Genomic DNA, 21,355 nt, shown 5'->3' on the forward strand with positions numbered 1-21,355 from the left:
ACTGTCCTTTCCCCCTCTGGGACTGGGTGTCACAGTGCGTTAGATACACTGTCCTTTCCCCCCCTCTGGGACCGGGTGTCACAGTGTGTTAGATACACTGTCCTTTCCCCCTCTGGGACTGGGTGGCACAGTGTGTTAGATACACTGTCCTTTCCCCCTCTGGAACCGGGTGGCACCGTCTGGTTGGAAAAATGAATGTGATAGTTCTCGGTACAGAATTTATTTTAGTTATCAAAAGCTGGATGATATTTTCTTGCTAACCACTCGCGGCTGTTTGTACAGGTCACCCGATGAATTTTTCGAGTGTTGTTTTGATTGGTTGTTGGAGATTTGAAGAGGCCTCACTCGCCGGTCAGACTGGAGGTGAAATATCGATCTGTCTCGACCATGGCCTTCCAAAGTTGGTCCTTGGCACCCTGTCCTTGACCACGAATGACCGTCAGTAGCTCCCGTATCTTCTCCTGTTTCGGCGCCTTGGTGCGGATGCTGTCATAGTGCTCAGGGGTCAGGACTCCTGCAGCGAGTAGGGTGTCCAGAACTCCGTCAACCGAGTTGAAACCCTGGACGATGCGCGTGAAGTGTTGGTCAATTGGGTGACCTGCTGGAGCTGAGAGAGAGAGAGAGAGAGCGAGGCCGCGGATTAACGCCAGGACGGTTTTAGCAAGGCGCGGACTGCAGTAAACCAAAAACCCCTCCGTCTCACTCTCGAATATATTCAACGAGGGAGCACCCACTGAGCTCGAGAGTTCCAAAGAGTCACAACCCTCCACCTGGCAATCTCTTCTGTTTCAACGAGATCACTTAACGGCACAGAAAGAGACCGTTTGGGGCCCGTCGGTTCTGTGGCGACCGCGACTGGACGCAATGCTCCAGGTGGGGCCGAACCAGAGCTTTGTAAAGGTCCAGCGCACCCTCCCTGCTTTTGGACTCGACGCTTCTATTTATGAAGCCCAAGATCCCACATGCTTCACTCACCACTCTCTCAGTATGTCCTGCCGCCTTCAAAGATCGATGCACGTGCACCCCCCCAGGTCCCTCTGTCCCTGCCCACGCTTTGGAACTGTGCCTTTCAGTCGATATTGCCTCTCCCTATTCCTTCCGCCAAAATGCGTCACCTCACACTCGTCACTAGTAAACTCCATCTGCCACCTCTCTACCCGTTCCGCTAGCCTATCTGTTGTCCCGGTGCAGGTGGGTCATATCATCCTCGCTGTTTCCCACACCTTCAAGTTTGGTGTCTTCGGCAAATTCTGTATTCCAAGATTCAAGTCATTTACAGATAGCCAAAAGATAAAGCAGTGGTCTCAGCACTGGCCCTTGGGGAACACCACTATCTACCATCCTCCAGTCTGGAAAACATCCAGTTACTACGACTCACTCTTTTTTGTCCTTAAGCCCTTTTTTAAAATCCAATTGGACACTGACCCTCCTATCTCGTGAGCCTCAATTTTGTCAACCAGCCTTTTATTTGGTAATTTATCTAACACTTTCTTCAAATCCATATAAACAACATCCGCCACATTTCCTTCATCAACCTTCTCTGTTACTTCATCCCAAAGTTCGATTCGTCGAGAATTTTACAAATCCTTAATCAACTCAAATTTCTCCAAGTGTCTGTTGATATTTTTCCGATTTTTGTTTTCCTTTCGCAACCTGGGATGCCGGACGTACGGACCAGGTGACTTATCTTAAGCACGGCCAGACATTTTCATGCCTCCTCCCGCTTTATGCTTTATCCCCACTGGGCACATCTCTCTCTCTTTCTCTCTCCCTCCCTTGCTCTCCAGTTCTCTGTCCCTGAATTTCTCTCTTGCTATCTCTTTCTCTGCCTCCCTCTCTCTTAATCTCTGTCTCTCCCGCTCTGTCTGTCTCATAAGAAATCGGAGCAGGAACAGGCCATTCGGCCCCTCAAGCCTGTTCCGCCATTCTGTACGATCGTGACTGCCCTTCTGCCTTGACCCCATTTTCCTGCCCGCTCCCCATAATCCCTCGATTCCCTGAGACACCCAAAAATCTCTTGCTATCAGTCTTGAATATCCCCTCATCCCAGGGACCAATTTAGTGAACCTTCGCTACACCACCTCCAATACAACTATATCCTTCCTTAAATATGGAGACCAAAACTGCGCCCAGTACTCTAGATGTGGTCTCACCAAAGCCCGGTACAATTGTAGCAAGACTTCCTTATTCTTGTACTCCAATCCCCTTGCAAGAAAGGCCAATATAGATTATAAATAGCTGAGGCCCCAGCACTGATCCTTGAGGCACTCCACTACTTACAGCCTGCCAACGTAAACATGCCCCATTCATCCCTACTCTCTGTTTCCTGTCAGTTATCCAATCCTCTATCCGTGCTAAAAGATTTCCCTCAACTCCACCAGCCCTTATCCTGTGTATTAACCTTTTGTGTGGCACCTGATCGAATGCCTTTTGGAAACCTAGGTAAACGACATCGACTGGTTCCCCTTTATCTACCCTACGTCCTCAAAAAAACTCTAACAAATTTGTCAAAGATGATTTCCCTTCCATGTACCATGTTGACTCGGTCTGATTACAGCACGATTTCCAAATGCATTAAGACATCCTGAACACCAGATTCCAGCATTTTCCCGTTGACTGATGTCAGTCTAACTGGCCTGTAGTTCCTGGTTTTCTCTCTCCCTCCTTTCTTGAACAGCGGTGTTATATTTGCTAACTTGGAATCCACTGGGACCATTCTAGGATCGAGGGAACTTTGGAAAATCAGAGCCAACACATCCACTATCTCTGCAGCGATCTCTTTCAGAACCCTAGGATGTCACCCATCAGGTCCGACCTCTAAGGGATCAATGTTTACTTTAGCTACTCTCCTCCTTTTTATATACTTGTATAAGCTCTTACTATCTATTTTTACATTCCTGGTCACTTTAGTCTCATTTTATTTTTTCCCCCTTTTTATCAACATTTTGATGCCCCTCGGCTAGTTTCTAAAAGACTCCCAATCCTCAGTCGAGTTTTTATTTTTCAATGGAGTGCACATTTGTTGAACCCTCATTCCGAAGTAATTGGCTTGGCTTAAGATTAAAATTCAGATTTGGGACTGGAGTAGGTGACCCTCAAACTTTGACATGGAATTCTATGGTATATTATGATCACTATTTCCCAGTGGATATTTTAATATGGCATTACTGATTAACCCTGCTTCATTACGCAATACCAGATCTAAGATAGATTTATCCCTAGTTGGCTCCACAATGCATTGCTCCAAGAAGCTGTCCCAAAAACATTCCACAAACTCATGTTCTAGACCACTCCCGCCAATTTCATTGTCCCAGTCGATATGAAGATTAATATCTCCCACAATTATTACAGTGCCTTGACAACAAGCTGTAATCATTTCTTGTTCAATTCTCTGCCCAAAGGTATAACTACTGTTCGGGGGGCCTATAAACTCGCTATTCCGAATTTCCACCCAAACTGATTTGACTTCCAAATCTTCCTCTCTGTGTCCCTCGCTCCGACTCTCTCTCTCTCTCTCTCCTTCTGTCTGTCTCTTTTTGTCTCTCTCTCTCTCTCCCTTTGTCGCTCTCTCTGTCTCTGACTCTCTGTCTCTCTCTCTCTTTGCTTCACTCTTTTTTCCTCTGTCTCTCTCTCTCTCTCTCTCTCTCTCCCTGACTCTGTCTCCCACTCTTTTTCTGTCTCTTGCTCTCATCTGTCTGTCTCTCACCCTCTGTCTGTTTCTGTCTCGCTCTCTGTCTGTCTCGCTCTCTGTCTCTCTCTATCTCTCACTCTTGCACTCTCTGCTTATCTCTCACTCCCCTGCTGACAGCCTCTTCCCCCATTTCTCTCTGCCTCTGTCTGTCTCTGTGTCTCTCCCTCCCTCTCCCTCTTTTACTTTCTCTCTCTCACTCTGTCCTATTCTGTGTGTGTGGGGGGGGTAGTGGCTCAAAGTCAGCAGTAGGCCGGAAATGGAGCCCGGGCCTTTCCTGCTCTGTTTGTGGGAGTGGTGGGGGAGGGGGGGGGGGGGTGCTCTGTAGGTTTGATTGCTTTACACTCACCGGCTGCCCTGCTCGATTCCTGGGCCACTGGCTGGAGAACTGGGAAGAGAAGGAGAACAATCAGTGTCGGCATTTATCAAACGGACTGAAACTGGACAGACTTCAGCCCATCTGCTCTGTGGCCCTCTCTATCTGAAATCTCTTTCCTCTCAGTGTCATTCCCCTGGCCTTCGCCTCCTCCTGTTCCTGTGTACCAGCCTCGAGAGGGGCTGAATGGGCCTCCTCCTGTTCCTGTGTACCAGCCTCGAGAGGGGCTGAATGGGCCTCCTCTTGCTCCTGTGTAACAGGCCCGAGAGGGGCTGAATGGGCCACCTCCTGTTCCTGTGTAACAGGCTCGAGAAGGGCTGAATGGGCCTCCTCCTGTTCCTGTGTAACAGGCTCGAGAGGCGCTGAATGGGCCTCCTCCTGTTCCTGTGTAACTAGCTCGAGGAGGGGCTGAATGGGCCACCTCCTGTTCCTGTGTAACAGGCTCGAGAGGCGCTGAATGGGCCTCCTCCTGTTCCTGTGTAACAGGCTCGAGAGGGGCTGAATGGGCCTCTTCCTGTTCCTGTGTAACAGGCTCGAGGAGAGACTGAATGGGCCTCCTCCTGTTCCTGTGTACCAGCCTCGAGAGGGGCTGAATGGGCTTCCTCCTGTGCCTGTGTAACATACCCGAGAGGGGCTGAATGGGCCTCCTCCAGTTCCTGTGTACCAGCCTCGAGAGGGGCTGAATGGGCTTCCTCCTGTGCCTGTGTAACATACCCGAGAGGGGCTGAATGGGCCTCCTCCTGTTCCTGTGTAACTAGCTCGAGGAGGGGCTGAATGGGCCTCCTCCAGTTCCTGTGTAACAGGCTCGAGAGGGACTGAATGGGCTTCCTCCTGTTCCTGTGTAACATACCCGAGAGGGGCTGAATGGGCCTCCTCCAGTTCCTGTGTACCAGCCTCGAGAGGGGCTGAATGGGCTTCCTCCTGTGCCTGTGTAACATACCCGAGAGGGGCTGAATGGGCCTCCTCCTGTTCCTGTGTAACTAGCTCGAGGAGGGGCTGAATGGGCCTCCTCCTGTACCTGTGTAACAGGCTCGAGAGGGACTGAATGGGCTTCCTCCTGTTCCTGTGTAACAGGCTCGAGAGGGGCAGAATGGGCCTCCTCCTGTTCCTGTGTAAGTAGCTCGAGGAGGGGCTGAATGGGCCTCCTCCTGTTCCTGTGTAACAGGCTCGAGGAGTGACTGAATGGGCCTCCTCCTGTTCCTGTGTACCAGCCTCGAGAGGGGCTGAATGGGCCTCCTCCTGTTCCTGTGTACCAGCCTCGAGAGGGGCTGAATGGGCCTCCTCTTGCTCCTGTGTAACAGGCCCGAGAGGGGCTGAATGGGCCTCCTCCTGTTCCTGTGTAACAGGCTCGAGGAGAGACTGAATGGGCCTCCTCCTGTTCCTGTGTAACAGGCTTGAGAGGGGCTGAATGGGCCTCCTCCTGTTCCTGTGTACCAGCCTCGAGAGGGGCTGAATGGGCCTCCTCCTGTTCCTGTGTAACAGGCTCGAGGAGAGACTGAATGGGCCTCCTCCTGTTCCTGTGTAACAGGCTCGAGGAGAGACTGAATGGGCCTCCTCCTGTTCCTGTGTAACAGGCTCGAGAAGGGCTGAATGGGCTTCCTCCTGTGCATGTGTAACATACCCGAGAGGGGCTGAATGGGCTTCCTCCTGTTCCTGTGTAACAGGCTCGAGAGGGGCTGAATGGCCTTCCTCCTGTTCCTGTGTAACAGGCTCGAGAGGCGCTGAATGGGCCTCCTCCTGTTCCTGTGTAACAGGCTTGAGAGGGGCTGAATGGACTCCTCCTGTTCCTGTTTAACAGGCTCGAGAAGGGCTGAATGGGCTTCCTCCTGTGCCTGTGTAACATACCCGAGAGGGGCTGAATGGGCTTCCTCCTGTTCCTGTGTAACTAGCTCGAGGAGGGGCTGAATGGGCCTCCTCCTGTTCCTGTGTACCAGCCTCGAGAGGGGCTGAATGGGCCACCTCCTGTTCCTGTGTAACAGGCTCGAGAGGGACTGAATGGGCTTCCTCCTGTTCCTGTGTAACATACCCGAGAGGGGCTGAATGGACCTCCTCCTGTTCCTGTGTAACATACCCGAGAGGGGCTGAATGGGCCTCCTTCTGTTCCTGTGTAACAGGCTCGAGGAGTGACTGAATGGGCCTCCTTCTGTTCCTGTGTAACAGACTCGAGAGGGGCTGAATGGGCCTCCTCCTGTTCCTGTGTAACTAGCTCGAGGAGGGGCTGAATGGGCCTCCTCCTGTTCCTGTGTAACAGGCTCGAGAGGGGCTGAATGGGCTTCCTCCTGTTCCTGTGTAACATACCCGAGAGGGGCTGAATGGACCTCCTCCTGTTCCTGTGTAACATACCCGAGAGGGGCTGAATGGGCCTCCTCCTGTTCCTGTGTAACAGGCTCGAGAGGGGCAGAATGGGCCTCCTCCTGTTCCTGTGTAAGTAGCTCGAGGAGGGGCTGAATGGGCCTCCTCCTGTTCCTGTGTAACAGGCTCGAGGAGTGACTGAATGGGCCTCCTCCTGTTCCTGTGTACCAGCCTCGAGAGGGGCTGAATGGGCCTCCTCCTGTTCCTGTGTACCAGCTTCGAGAGGGGCTGAATGGGCCTCCTCCTGTTCCTGTGTACCAGCCTCGAGAGGGGCTGAATGGGCCTCCTCCTGTTCCTGTGTACCAGCCTCGAGAGGGGCTGAATGGGCCTCCTCTTGCTCCTGTGTAACAGGCCCGAGAGGGGCTGAATGGGCCTCCTCCTGTTCCTGTGTAACAGGCCCGAGAGGCGCTGAATGGGCCTCCTCCTGTTCCTGTGTAACAGGCTTGAGAGGTGTTGAATGGGCCTCTTCCTGTTCCTGTGTAACAGGCTTGAGAGGGGCTGAATGGGCCTCCTCCTGTTCCTGTGTAACAGGCTCGAGGAGAGAATGAATGGGCCTCCTCCTGTTCCTGTGTAACAGGCTCGAGGAGAGACTGAATGGGCCTCCTCCTGTTCCTGTGTAACAGGCTCGAGGAGAGACTGAATGGGCCTCCTCCTGTTCCTGTGTACCAGCCTCGAGAGGGGCTGAATGGGCTTCCTCCTGTGCCTGTGTAACATACCCGAGAGGGGCTGAATGGGCCTCCTCCAGTTCCTGTGTACCAGCCTCGAGAGGGGCTGAATGGGCTTCCTCCTGTGCCTGTGTAACATACCCGAGAGGGGCTGAATGGGCCTCCTCCTGTTCCTGTGTAACTAGCTCGAGGAGGGGCTGAATGGGCCTCCTCCTGTTCCTGTGTAACAGGCTCTAGAGGGACTGAATGGGCTTCCTCCTGTTCCTGTGTAACATACCCGAGAGGGGCTGAATGGACCTCCTCCTGTTCCTGTGTAACATACCCGAGAGGGGCTGAATGGGCCTCCTCCTGTTCCTGTGTAACAGGCTCGAGAGGGGCAGAATGGGCCTCCCCCTGTTCCTGTGTAAGTAGCTCGAGGAGGGGCTGAATGGGCCTCCTCCTGTTCCTGTGTAACAGGCTCGAGGAGTGACTGAATGGGCCTCCTCCTGTTCCTGTGTACCAGCCTCGAGAGGGGCTGAATGGGCCTCCTCTTGCTCCTGTGTAACAGGCCCGAGAGGGGCTGAATGGGCCTCCTCCTGTTCCTGTGTAACAGGCTCGAGGAGAGACTGAATGGGCCTCCTCCTGTTCCTGTGTAACAGGCTTGAGAGGTGTTGAATGGGCCTCTTCCTGTTCCTGTGTAACAGGCTTGAGAGGGGCTGAATGGGCCTCCTCCTGTTCCTGTGTACCAGCCTCGAGAGGGGCTGAATGGGCCTCCTCCTGTTCCTGTGTAACAGGCTCGAGGAGAGACTGAATGGGCCTCCTCCTGTTCCTGTGTAACAGGCTCGAGGAGAGACTGAATGGGCCTCCTCCTGTTCCTGTGTAACAGGCTCGAGAAGGGCTGAATGGGCTTCCTCCTGTGCATGTGTAACATACCCGAGAGGGGCTGAATGGGCTTCCTCCTGTTCCTGTGTAACAGGCTCGAGAGGGGCTGAATGGCCTTCCTCCTGTTCCTGTGTAACAGGCTCGAGAGGCGCTGAATGGGCCTCCTCCTGTTCCTGTGTAACAGGCTTGAGAGGGGCTGAATGGACTCCTCCTGTTCCTGTTTAACAGGCTCGAGAAGGGCTGAATGGGCTTCCTCCTGTGCCTGTGTAACATACCCGAGAGGGGCTGAATGGGCTTCCTCCTGTTCCTGTGTAACTAGCTCGAGGAGGGGCTGAATGGGCCTCCTCCTGTTCCTGTGTACCAGCCTCGAGAGGGGCTGAATGGGCCACCTCCTGTTCCTGTGTAACAGGCTCGAGAGGGACTGAATGGGCTTCCTCCTGTTCCTGTGTAACATACCCGAGAGGGGCTGAATGGACCTCCTCCTGTTCCTGTGTAACATACCCGAGAGGGGCTGAATGGGCCTCCTTCTGTTCCTGTGTAACAGGCTCGAGGAGTGACTGAATGGGCCTCCTTCTGTTCCTGTGTAACAGACTCGAGAGGGGCTGAATGGGCCTCCTCCTGTTCCTGTGTAACTAGCTCGAGGAGGGGCTGAATGGGCTTCCTCCTGTTCCTGTGTAACAGGCTCGAGAGGGGCAGAATGGGCCTCCTCCTGTTCCTGTGTAACAGGCTTGAGAGGGGCTGAATGGGCCTCCTCCTGTTCCTGTGTAAGTAGCTCGAGGAGGGGCTGAATGGGCCTCCTCCTGTTCCTGTGTAACAGGCTCGAGGAGTGACTGAATGGGCCTCCTCCTGTTCCTGTGTACCAGCCTCGAGAGGGGCTGAATGGGCCTCCTCCTGTTCCTGTGTACCAGCCTCGAGAGGGGCTGAATGGGCCTCCTCCTGTTCCTGTGTACCAGCCTCGAGAGGGGCTGAATGGGCCTCCTCCTGTTCCTGTGTACCAGCCTCGAGAGGGGCTGAATGGGCCTCCTCTTGCTCCTGTGTAACAGGCTCGAGAGGGGCAGAATGGGCCTCCTCCTGTTCCTGTGTAACAGGCTTGAGAGGGGCTGAATGGGCCTCCTCCTGTTCCTGTGTAAGTAGCTCGAGGAGGGGCTGAATGGGCCTCCTCCTGTTCCTGTGTAACAGGGTCGAGGAGTGACTGAATGGGCCTCCTCCTGTTCCTGTGTACCAGCCTCGAGAGGGGCTGAATGGGCCTCCTCCTGTTCCTGTGTACCAGCCTCGAGAGGGGCTGAATGGGCCTCCTCCTGTTCCTGTGTACCAGCCTCGAGAGGGGCTGAATGGGCCTCCTCCTGTTCCTGTGTACCAGCCTCGAGAGGGGCTGAATGGGCCTCCTCTTGCTCCTGTGTAACAGGCCCGAGAGGGGCTGAATGGGCCTCCTCCTGTTCCTGTGTAACAGGCCCGAGAGGCGCTGAATGGGCCTCCTCCTGTTCCTGTGTAACAGGCTTGAGAGGTGTTGAATGGGCCTCTTCCTGTTCCTGTGTAACAGGCTTGAGAGGGGCTGAATGGGCCTCCTCCTGTTCCTGTGTAACAGGCTCGAGGAGAGACTGAATGGGCCTCCTCCTGTTCCTGTGTAACAGGCTCGAGGAGAGACTGAATGGGCCTCCTCCTGTTCCTGTGTAACAGGCTTGAGAAGGGCTGAATGGGCTTCCTCCTGTGCATGTGTAACATACCCGAGATGGGCTGAATGGGCTTCCTCCTGTTCCTGTGTAACAGGCTCGAGAGGGGCTGAATGGCCTTCCTCCTGTTCCTGTGTAACAGGCTCGAGAGGCGCTGAATGGGCCTCCTCCTGTTCCTGTGTAACAGGCTTGAGAGGGGCTGAATGGACTCCTCCTGTTCCTGTGTAACAGGCTCGAGAAGGGCTGAATGGGCTTCCTCCTGTGCCTGTGTAACATACCCGAGAGGGACTGAATGGGCCTCCTCCTGTTCCTGTGTAGCTAGCTCGAGGAGGGGCTGAATGGGCCTCCTCCTGTTCCTGTGTACCAGCCTCGAGAGGGGCTGAATGGGCCTCCTCCTGTTCCTGTGTAACAGGCTCGAGAGGGACTGAATGGGCTTCCTCCTGTTCCTGTGTAACATACCCGAGAGGGGCTGAATGGACCTCCTCCTGTTCCTGTGTAACATACCCGAGAGGGGCTGAATGGGCCTCCTTCTGTTCCTGTGTAACAGGCTCGAGGAGTGACTGAATGGGCCTCCTTCTGTTCCTGTGTAACAGACTCGAGAGGGGCTGAATGGGCCTCCTCCTGTTCCTGTGTCACATACCCGAGAGGGGCTGAATGGGCCTCCTCCTGTTCCTGTGTCACATACCCGAGAGGGGCTGAATGGGCCTCCTCCTGTTCTTGTGTACCAGCCTCGAGAGGGGCTGAATGGGCCTCCTCCTGTTCCTGTGTACCAGCCTCGAGAGGGGTTGAATGGGCCACCTCCTGTTCCTGTGTAACAGGCTCGAGAGGCGCTGAATGGGCCTCCTCCTGTTCCTGTGTAACATACCCGAGAGGGGCTGAATGGGCCTCCTCCTGTTCCTGTGTACCAGCCTCGAGAGGGGTTGAATGGGCCACCTCCTGTTCCTGTGTAACAGGCTCGAGAGGCGCTGAATGGGCCTCCTCCTGTTCCTGTGTAACATACCCGAGAGGGGCTGAATGGACCTCCTCCTGTTCCTGTGTAACGAGCTCGAGGAGGGGCTGAATGGGCCTCCTCCTGTTCCTGTGTAACAGGCTTGAGAGGGGCTGAATGGACTCCTCCTGTGCCTGTGTAACAGGCTCGAGAAGGGGCTGAATGGGCTTCCTCCTGTGCCTGTGTAACATACCCGAGAGGGGCTGAATGGGCCTCCTCCTGTTCCTGTGTAACGAGCTCGAGGAGGGGCTGAATGGGCCTCCTCCTGTTCCTGTGTACCAGCCTTGAGAGGGGCTGAATGGGCCACCTCCTGTTCCTGTGTAACAGGCTCGAGAGGGACTGAATGGGCTTCTTCCTGTTCCTGTGTAACATACCCGAGAGGGGCTGAATGGGCCTCCTCCTGTTCCTGTGTACCAGCTTTGAGAGGGGCTGAATGGGCCTCCTCATGTTCCTGTGTAACATACTCGAGAGGGGCTGAATGGGCCTCCTCCTGTTCCTGTGTGACAGGCTCGAGAGGGGCTGAATGGGCCTCCTCCTGTTCCTGTGTACCAGCCTTGAGAGGGGCTGAATGGGCCTCCTCCTGTTCCTGTGTAACAGGGGTGAGAGGGGCTGAATGGACTCCTCCTGTTCCTGTGTGACAGGGGTGAGAGGGGCTGAATGGGCCTCTTCCTGTTCCTGTGTAACAGCCTTGAGAGGGGCTGAATGGGCCTCGTCCTGTTCCTGTGTAACAGCCTTGAGAGGGTCTGAATGGGCCTCCTCCTGTTCCTGTGTAACTAGCTCGAGAGGGTCTGAATGGGCCTCCTCCACCAAAGCCCGGTACAATTGTAGCAAGACTTCCTTATTCCTGTACTCCAATCCCCTTGCAAGAAAGGCCAATATAGATTATAAATAGCTGAGGCCCCAGCACTGATCCTTGAGGCACTCCACTACTTACAGCCTGCCAACGTAAACATGCCCCATTCATCCCTACTCTCTGTTTCCTGTCAGTTATCCAATCCTCTATCCGTGCTAAAAGATTTCCCTCAACTCCACCAGCCCTTATCCTGTGTATTAACCTTTTGTGTGGCACCTGATCGAATGCCTTTTGGAAACCTAGGTATACGACATCGACTGGTTCCCCTTTATCTACCCTACGTCCTCAAAAAAACTCTAACAAATTTGTCAAAGATGATTTCCCTTCCATGTACCATGTTGACTCGGTCTGATTACAGCATGATTTCCAAATGCATTAAGACATCCTGAACACCAGATTCCAGCATTTTCCCGTTGACTGATGTCAGTCTAACTGGCCTGTAGTTCCTGGTTTTCTCTCTCCCTCCTTTCTTGAACAGCGGTGTTATATTTGCTAACTTGGAATCCACTGGGACCATTCTAGGATCGAGGGAACTTTGGAAAATCAGAGCCAACACATCCACTATCTCTGCAGCGATCTCTTTCAGAACCCTAGGATGTCACCCATCAGGTCCGACCTCTAAGGGATCAATGTTTACTTTAGCTACTCTCCTCCTTTTTATATACTTGTATAAGCTCTTACTATCTATTTTTACATTCCTGGTCACTTTAGTCTCATTTTATTTTTTCCCCCTTTTTATCAACATTTTGATGCCCCTCGGCTAGTTTCTAAAAGACTCCCAATCCTCAGTCGAGTTTTTATTTTTCAATGGAGTGCACATTTGTTGAACCCTCATTCCGAAGTAATTGGCTTGGCTTAAGATTAAAATTCAGATTTGGGACTGGAGTAGGTGACCCTCAAACTTTGACATGGAATTCTATGGTATATTATGATCACTATTTCCCAGTGGATATTTTAATATGGCATTACTGATTAACCCTGCTTCATTACGCAATACCAGATCTAAGATAGATTTATCCCTAGTTGGCTCCACAATGCATTGCTCCAAGAAGCTGTCCCAAAAACATTCCACAAACTCATGTTCTAGACCACTCCCGCCAATTTCATTGTCCCAGTCGATATGAAGATTAATATCTCCCACAATTATTACAGTGCCTTTACAACAAGCTGTAATCATTTCTTGTTCAATTCTCTGCCCAAAGGTATAACTACTGTTCGGGGGGCCTATAAACTCGCTATTCCGAATTTCCACCCAAACTGATTTGACTTCCAAATCTTCCTCTCTGTGTCCCTCGCTCCGACTCTCTCTCTCTCTCTCTCTCTCTCTCTCCTTCTGTCTGTCTCTTTTTGTCTCTCTCTCTCTCTCCCTTTGTCGCTCTCTCTGTCTCTGACTCTCTGTCTCTCTCTCTCTTTGCTTCACTCTTTTTTCCTCTGTCTCTCTCTCTCTCTCTCTCTCTCTCCCTGACTCTGTCTCCCACTCTTTTTCTGTCTCTTGCTCTCATCTGTCTGTCTCTCACCCTCTGTCTGTTTCTGTCTCTCTCTGTCTGTCTCGCTCTCTGTCTCTCTCTATCTCTCACTCTTGCACTCTCTGCTTATCTCTCACTCCCCTGCTGACAGCCTCTTCCCCCATTTCTCTCTGCCTCTGTCTGTCTCTGTGTCTCTCCCTCCCTCTCCCTCTTTTACTTTCTCTCTCTCACTCTGTCCTATTCTGTGTGTGTGGGGGGGTAGTGGCTCAAAGTCAGCAGTAGGCCGGAAATGGAGCCCGGGCCTTTCCTGCTCTGTTTGTGGGAGTGGTGGGGGACGGGGGGGGGGTGCTCTGTAGGTTTGATTGCTTTACACTCACCGGCTGCCCTGCTCGATTCCTGGGCCACTGGCTGGAGAACTGGGAAGAGAAGGAGAACAATCAGTGTCGGCATTTATCAAACGGACTGAAACTGGACAGACTTCAGCCCATCTGCTCTGTGGCCCTCTCTATCTGAAATCTCTTTCCTCTCAGTGTCATTCCCCTGGCCTTCGCCTCCTCCTGTTCCTGTGTACCAGGCTCGAGAGGGGCTGAATGGGCCTCCTCCTGTTCCTGTGTAACAGGCCCGAGAGGGGCTGAATGGGCCTCCTCCTGTTCCTGTGTACCAGCCTCGAGAGAGGCTGAATGGGCCTCCTCCTGTTCCTGTGTAACAGGCTCGAGAAGGGCTGAATGGGCCTCCTCCTGTTCCTGTGTAACAGGCCCGAGAGGGGCTGAATGGGCCTCCTCCTGTTCCTGTGTACCAGCCTCGAGAGAGGCTGAATGGGCCTCCTCCTGTTCCTGTGTAACAGGCTCGAGAGGGGCTGAATGGGCCACCTCCTGTTCCTGTGTAACAGGCTCGAGAAGGGCTGAATGGGCCTCCTCCTGTTCCTGTGTAACAGGCTCGAGAGGCGCTGAATGGGCCTCCTCCTGTTCCTGTGTAACTAGCTCGAGGAGGGGCTGAATGGGCCACCTCCTGTTCCTGTGTAACAGGCTCGAGAGGCGCTGAATGGGCCTCCTCCTGTTCCTGTGTAACAGGCTCGAGAGGGGCTGAATGGGCCTCTTCCTGTTCCTGTGTAACAGGCTCGAGGAGAGACTGAATGGGCCTCCTCCTGTTCCTGTGTACCAGCCTCGAGAGGGGCTGAATGGGCTTCCTCCTGTGCCTGTGTAACATACCCGAGAGGGGCTGAATGGGCCTCCTCCAGTTCCTGTGTACCAGCCTCGAGAGGGGCTGAATGGGCTTCCTCCTGTGCCTGTGTAACATACCCGAGAGGGGCTGAATGGGCCTCCTCCTGTTCCTGTGTAACTAGCTCGAGGAGGGGCTGAATGGGCCTCCTCCTGTTCCTGTTTAACAGGCTCGAGAGGGACTGAATGGGCTTCCTCCTGTTCCTGTGTAACATACCCGAGAGGGGCTGAATGGACCTCCTCCTGTTCCTGTGTAACATACCCGAGAGGGGCTGAATGGGCCTCCTCCTGTTCCTGTGTAACAGGCTCGAGAGGGGCAGAATGGGCCTCCTCCTGTTCCTGTGTAACATACTCGAGAGGGGCTGAATGGGCCTCCTCCTGTTCCTGTGTGACAGGCTCGAGAGGGGCTGAATGGGCCTCCTCCTGTTCCTGTGTACCAGCCTTGAGAGGGGCTGAATGGGCCTCCTCCTGTTCCTGTGTAACAGGGGTGAGAGGGGCTGAATGGACTCCTCCTGTTCCTGTGTGACAGGGGTGAGAGGGGCTGAATGGGCCTCTTCCTGTTCCTGTGTAACAGCCTTGAGAGGGGCTGAATGGGCCTCGTCCTGTTCCTGTGTAACAGGCTCGAGAGGGTCTGAATGGGCCTCCTCCTGTTCCTGTGTAACTAGCTCGAGAGGGTCTGAATGGGCCTCCTCCACCAAAGCCCGGTACAATTGTAGCAAGACTTCCTTATTCCTGTACTCCAATCCCCTTGCAAGAAAGGCCAATATAGATTATAAATAGCTGAGGCCCCAGCACTGATCCTTGAGGCACTCCACTACTTACAGCCTGCCAACGTAAACATGCCCCATTCATCCCTACTCTCTGCTTCCTGTCAGTTATCCAATCCTCTATCCGTGCTAAAAGATTTCCCTCAACTCCACCAGCCCTTATCCTGTGTATTAACCTTTTGTGTGGCACCTGATCGAATGCCTTTTGGAAACCTAGGTATACGACATCGACTGGTTCCCCTTTATCTACCCTACGTCCTCAAAAAAACTCTAACAAATTTGTCAAAGATGATTTCCCTTCCATGTACCATGTTGACTCGGTCTGATTACAGCATGATTTCCAAATGCATTAAGACATCCTGAACACCAGATTCCAGCATTTTCCCGTTGACTGATGTCAGTCTAACTGGCCTGTAGTTCCTGGTTTTCTCTCTCCCTCCTTTCTTGAACAGCGGTGTTATATTTGCTAACTTGCAATCCACTGGGACCATTCTAGGATCGAGGGAACTTTGGAAAATCAGAGCCAACACATCCACTATCTCTGCAGCGATCTCTTTCAGAACCCTAGGATGTCACCCATCAGGTCCGACCTCTAAGGGATCAATGTTTACTTTAGCTACTCTCCTCCTTTTTATATACTTGTATAAGCTCTTACTATCTATTTTTACATTCCTGGTCACTTTAGTCTCATTTTATTTTTTCCCCCTTTTTATCAACATTTTGATGCCCCTCGGCTAGTTTCTAAAAGACTCCCAATCCTCAGTCGAGTTTTTATTTTTCAATGGAGTGCACATTTGTTGAACCCTCATTCCGAAGTAATTGGCTTGGCTTAAGATTAAAATTCAGATTTGGGACTGGAGTAGGTGACCCTCAAACTTTGACATGGAATTCTATGGTATATTATGATCACTATTTCCCAGTGGATATTTTAATATGGCATTACTGATTAACCCTGCTTCATTACGCAATACCAGATCTAAGATAGATTTATCCCTAGTTGGCTCCACAATGCATTGCTCCAAGAAACTGTCCCAAAAACATTCCACAAACTCATGTTCTAGACCACTCCCGCCAATTTCATTGTCCCAGTCGATATGAAGATTAATATCTCCCACAATTATTACAGTGCCTTTACAACAAGCTGTAATCATTTCTTGTTCAATTCTCTGCCCAAAGGTATAACTACTGTTCGGGGGGCCTATAAACTCGCTATTCCGAATTTCCACCCAAACTGATTTGACTTCCAAATCTTCCTCTCTGTGTCCCTCGCTCCGACTCTCTCTCTCTCTCTCTCCTTCTGTCTGTCTCTTTTTGTCTCTCTCTCTCTCTCCCTTTGTCGCTCTCTCTGTCTCTGACTCTCTGTCTCTCTCTCTCTTTGCTTCACTCTTTTTTCCTCTGTCTCTCTCTCTCTCTCTCCCTGACTCTGTCTCCCACTCTTTTTCTGTCTCTTGCTCTCATCTGTCTGTCTCTCACCCTCTGTCTGTTTCTGTCTCGCTCTCTGTCTGTCTCGCTCTCTGTCTCTCTCTATCTCTCACTCTTGCACTCTCTGCTTATCTCTCACTCCTCTGCTGACAGCCTCTTCCCCCATTTCTCTCTGCCTCTGTCTGTCTCTGTGTCTCTCCCTCCCTCTCCCTCTTTTACTTTCTCTCTCTCACTCTGTCCTATTCTGTGTGTGTGGGGGGGGGGGGTAGTGGCTCAAAGTCAGCAGTAGGCCGGAAATGGAGCCCGGGCCTTTCCTGCTCTGTTTGTGGGAGTGGTGGGGGAGGTGGGGGGGGGGGGGTGCTCTGTAGGTTTGATTGCTTTACACTCACCGGCTGCCCTGCTCGATTCCTGGGCCACTGGCTGGAGAACTGGGAAGAGAAGGAGAACAATCAGTGTCGGCATTTATCAAACGGACTGAAACTGGACAGACTTCAGCCCATCTGCTCTGTGGCCCTCTCTATCTGAAATCTCTTTCCTCTCAGTGTCATTCCCCTGGCCTTCGCCTCCTCCTGTTCCTGTGTACCAGGCTCGAGAGGGGCTGAATGGGCCTCCTCCTGTTCCTGTGTACCAGCCTCGAGAGGGGCTGAATGGGCCACCTCCTGTTCCTGTGTAACAGGCTCGAGAGGGACTGAATGGGCTTCCTCCTGTTCCTGTGTAACATACCCGAGAGGGGCTGAATGGGCCTCCTCCTGTTCCTGTGTACCAGCCTCGAGAGGGGCTGAATGGGCCACCTCCTGTTCCTGTGTAACAGGCTCGAGAGGGACTGAATGGGCTTCCTCCTGTTCCTGTGTAACATACCCGAGAGGGGCTGAATGGGCCTCTTCCAGTTCCTGTGTAACAGGCAGGAGAGGGGCTGAATGGGCCTCCTCCTGTTCCTGTGTCACATACCCGAGAGGCGCTGAATGGGCCTCCTCCTGTTCCTGTGTAACATACCCGAGAGGGGCTGAATGGGCCTCCTCCTGTTCCTGTGTGACAGGCTCGAGAGGGGCTGAATGGGCCTCCTCCTGTTCCTGTGTACCAGCCTCGAGAGGGGCTGAATGGGCCTCCTCCTGTTCCTGTGTAACAGGGGTGAGAGGGGCTGAATGGACTCCTCCTGTTCCTGTGTGACAGGGGTGAGAGGGGCTGAATGGGCCTCTTCCTGTTCCTGTGTAACAGCCTTGAGAGGGGCTGAATGGGCCTCCTCCTGTTCCTGTGTAACAGGCTCGAGAGGGGCTGAATGGGCCTCCTCCTGTTCCTGTGTGACAGCCTCGAGAGGGGCTGAATGGGCCTCCTCCTGTTCCTGTGTAACAGGCTCGAGAGGGTCTGAATGGGCCTCCTCCTGTTCCTGTGTACCAGGCTCGAGAGGGGCTGAATGGACTCCTCCTGTTCCTGTGTAACAGGCTTGAGAGGGGCTGAATGGACTCCTCCTGTTCCTGTGTGACAGGCTCGAGAGGGGCTGAATGGGCCTCCTCCTGTTCCTGTGTGACAGGCTCGAGAGGGGCTGAATGGACTCCTCCTGTTCCTGTGTACCAGGCTCGAGAGGGGCTGAATGGACTCCTCCTGTTCCTGTGTAACAGGCTTGAGAGGGGCTGAATGGACTCCTCCTGTTCCTGTGTGACAGGCTCGAGAGGGGCTGAATGGGCCACCTCCTGTTCCTGTGTAACAGGCTCGAGAGGGACTGAATGGGCTTCCTCCTGTTCCTGTGTACCAGGCTCGAGAGGGGCTGAATGGACTCCTCCTGTTCCTGTGTCACATACCCGAGAGGCGCTGAATGGGCCTCCTCCTGTTCCTGTGTAACATACCCGAGAGGGGCTGAATGGGCCTCCTCCTGTTCCTGTGTGACAGGCTCGAGAGGGGCTGAATGGGCCTCCTCCTGTTCCTGTGTACCAGCCTCGAGAGGGGCTGAATGGGCCTCCTCCTGTTCCTGTGTACCAGCCTTGAGAGGGGCTGAATGGGCCTCCTCCTGTTCCTGTGTAACAGGGGTGAGAGGGGCTGAATGGACTCCTCCTGTTCCTGTGTAACAGGGGTGAGAGGGGCTGAATGGGCCTCCTCCTGTTCCTGTGTACCAGCCTCGAGAGGGGCTGAATGGCCTCGTCTTATACCTTTGTAATGAACTTGATGATGGGGTGTTTTTGAATTAGCCGTTAAGGATCTGTACGAAGGTCAAATATCACACTGAGCAAAGTTCATCATTTCCTGGCACTGCCTCAGCGGCAGAATGAATATCCAGAGATCATAAAAACTGCTGCAGATACACAAACAGGCACAAACACACACACACACACAGACATACAGACACAAACACAGTCAGACACACAGACATACACACACACATACACACAGACATACACACGCAGACACAGACATACACACACGCAGACACATACACACAGACACAGAAACAGACACACACACACACATACAGACACAAACACAGACACACACATACAGACACAAGCACAGACACACACACACAGACATACAGACACAAACACAGTCAGACACACAGACATACACACACACATACACACAGACATACACACGCAGACACAGACATACACACACGCAGAAACAGACACACACACACACACACACATACAGACACAAACACAGACACACACACACAGACGTACACACAGACACAAAGACATACACACACAGACATACACACGCAGACACAGACATACACACACACAGAGACACACACACACAGATACACAAACAGGCACAAACACACACACACACACACACACATACAGACACAAACACAGACATACACACACAGACATACACACGCAGACACAAAGACATACACACGCAGACACAGACATACACACACGCAGACACATACACACAGACACAGAAACAGACACACACACACACATACAGACACAAACACAGACACACACATACAGACACAAGCACAGACACACACACACAGACATACACACGCAGACACAGACATACACACACGCAGACACATACACACACAGAGACACACACACAGACACAGAAACAGACACATACAGACACAAACACAGACACACATACAGACACAAACACAGAAACATTCCCTTTTGCACACTTGCCTTTCTAGCTTTCATTTGCCTCTCCCCACCAAACCCGGCCTCCCCCACCCCCCCACCTTGAACAATAAAAGACAACTGACAGTTTCATTTTGAACAAACAGCGAGTGGACTTTGCCGGGAAAACCACAGCCACAATTACAAAGCTGTAATTCCCCCGAACAGAACTTTGTGCACTAGTGTGTGAGGATGCCTGGACCCGCACACACTCGGGAGCCCCTGCGTTCCTTTCTACACAGTAACCTGCGAGCCCCCCCGCCCACCCCCCCCTCCCACCTCCACACACCAACTCACCACTCCTCAGCTCCTGCTCGAGATTGTCGGAGGTGTCCTGCTTCCCCATTTCCCTCAGGATCTGGACCGCCAGCTCCCCGGAATACGCATCCCGGTAAGAATCCACCATAAGCTTGGCTACGTCCAGAGTCTTGGCTTTCTCCAGTTTGCCCCAGGGGATCTTGCGGAACCCAGGTTTGATGGCGACCTCCCGCAGGTCGGATTTGAATCGGGAGAACTGGTCTTCCTCCAGATCATCCAGCGCATCCAGCAGGCACTGACGCGCGGTGCGGGGCATCGCGGCCGAATTCACCTAGCCAGCGGGCGCAGGTTGAGAGAGAGAGAGAGCTCTTGCTACTGATGTCTGGCGGGAGAGCAGACGAAGTGATTGCAACACACACACAAAGGAGGTGGGAGGGACCGCCTCGAGGGGCCAAACTTCCTGCTTAGATCGTCTTCCACAGAGCAAGGTTACTGCTGCAGTCCGACCAAGAAGCTGACACTCCCCTCTTTCCCGCCCCACACAAAAATACACTCCTCCACCTGACACTGTTGCACTCCCTTCTTCCACCCCACATACTGATAGACTCCTCCTACCCCCCCCCCACCCCCCACCACCCCCCCCCCACCCCGGCAAAGACACACTCCCTTCTTCCACCCATACACTGATACACTCCTCCTCCTGGCACTGTCACACTCCCCTCTTCCCCCCCACACACTGATACATTCCTCCTCCTGACACTGTCACACTCCCCTCTTCCCCCACACTGATTCACTCCTCCTGCTTGACACTGTCACACTCGCCTCTTCCCGCACACACTGATACACTCCTCCACCCTGACATTGTCACACTCCCCTCTTCAGCCACAGACTGACACACTCCTCCTCCCGACACTGTCACACTCCCCTCTTCCCCCACTCACTGATACACTCCTCCTCCCTGACACTGTCACACTCCCCTCTTCCCACACACTGATACACTCCTCATCCCTGACACTGTCACACTCCCCTCTTCCCCCACACTGATACACTCCTCCACCCTGACACTGTCACACTCCCCTCTTCAGCCACAAACGCTGACACACTCCTCCACCCGGACATTGTCACACTCCCCTCTTCAGCCACAGACTGATATACTCCTCCGGCCAGACACTGTCACACTCCCCTCTTATCCCACAGACTGATAGACTCCTCCACCCTGACATTGTAACCCTCCCCTCTTCAGCCAAAGACTGATACACTCCACCGCCCAGACACTATCACAATCCCCTCTTCCCCCTCAGACTGATACACTCCTCCACCCTGACATTGTCACACTCCCCTCATCACCCACACACTGATACATTCCTCCTCCCGGCACTGTCACACTCCCCTCTTCACCCACACTGATACACTCCACCTCCCTGACACTGTCACACTCCCCTCTTCCCCCACACCGATACACACCTCCTCCCTGACAATGTCACAATCCCCTCTTCCCGCTCACACTGATACACTCCTCCACCCTGACATTGTCACACTCCCCTCTTCAGCCACAGACTGATGCACTCCTCCTCCCTGACACTGTCACACTCCCCCCTTCCCCCACACTGATACACTCCTCCTCCCAGACACTGTCACACTCCCCTCTTC

At 53.2% G+C, this 21,355-nt stretch overlaps 1 protein-coding gene across 5 annotated transcripts; it reads right to left on the reverse strand.

Annotated features, from left to right (window-relative positions):
• Positions 1-204: 204 nt before the first annotated feature.
• LOC137362305 (apoptosis-associated speck-like protein containing a CARD) lies at positions 205-20,240 on the reverse strand. Of its 5 annotated transcripts, XM_068026708.1 has the most exons (5): positions 19,745-20,239; positions 16,715-16,753; positions 13,297-13,335; positions 4,038-4,076; positions 205-607 (listed from the first exon to the last, which is right to left on the reverse strand). In XM_068026708.1, the coding sequence occupies exons 1-5, from the start codon at positions 20,019-20,021 to the stop codon at positions 342-344; spliced, it is 660 nt and encodes a 219-aa protein (XP_067882809.1). In that variant the 5' UTR covers positions 20,022-20,239; the 3' UTR covers positions 205-341. The 5 variants fall into 5 exon arrangements, with proteins under 5 accessions (XP_067882809.1, XP_067882812.1, XP_067882810.1 ...); XM_068026711.1 differs by lacking the exon at positions 16,715-16,753 and having other exon boundaries at positions 19,745-20,240; XM_068026709.1 differs by lacking the exon at positions 13,297-13,335 and having other exon boundaries at positions 19,745-20,236.
• Between the last annotated feature and the right edge of the window lie 1,115 nt (positions 20,241-21,355).

The sequence above is a fragment of the Heterodontus francisci genome, unplaced genomic scaffold (genome assembly GCF_036365525.1).
Source record: "Heterodontus francisci isolate sHetFra1 unplaced genomic scaffold, sHetFra1.hap1 HAP1_SCAFFOLD_570, whole genome shotgun sequence".
Lineage (NCBI taxonomy): Eukaryota > Metazoa > Chordata > Chondrichthyes > Heterodontiformes > Heterodontidae > Heterodontus > Heterodontus francisci.

Coding starts and splice junctions, on each gene's coding strand:
- LOC137362305 (XM_068026708.1), bottom strand. CDS start 20,021: ATGCCCCGCACCGCGCGTCAGTGCCTGCTGGATGCGCTGGATGATCTG. Junction 13,336..16,714: donor GGAATCGAGCAGGGCAGCCG/GTGAGTGTAAAG, acceptor TTCTCTTCCCAG/TTCTCCAGCCAGTGGCCCAG. Junction 4,077..13,296: donor GGAATCGAGCAGGGCAGCCG/GTGAGTGTAAAG, acceptor TTCTCTTCCCAG/TTCTCCAGCCAGTGGCCCAG.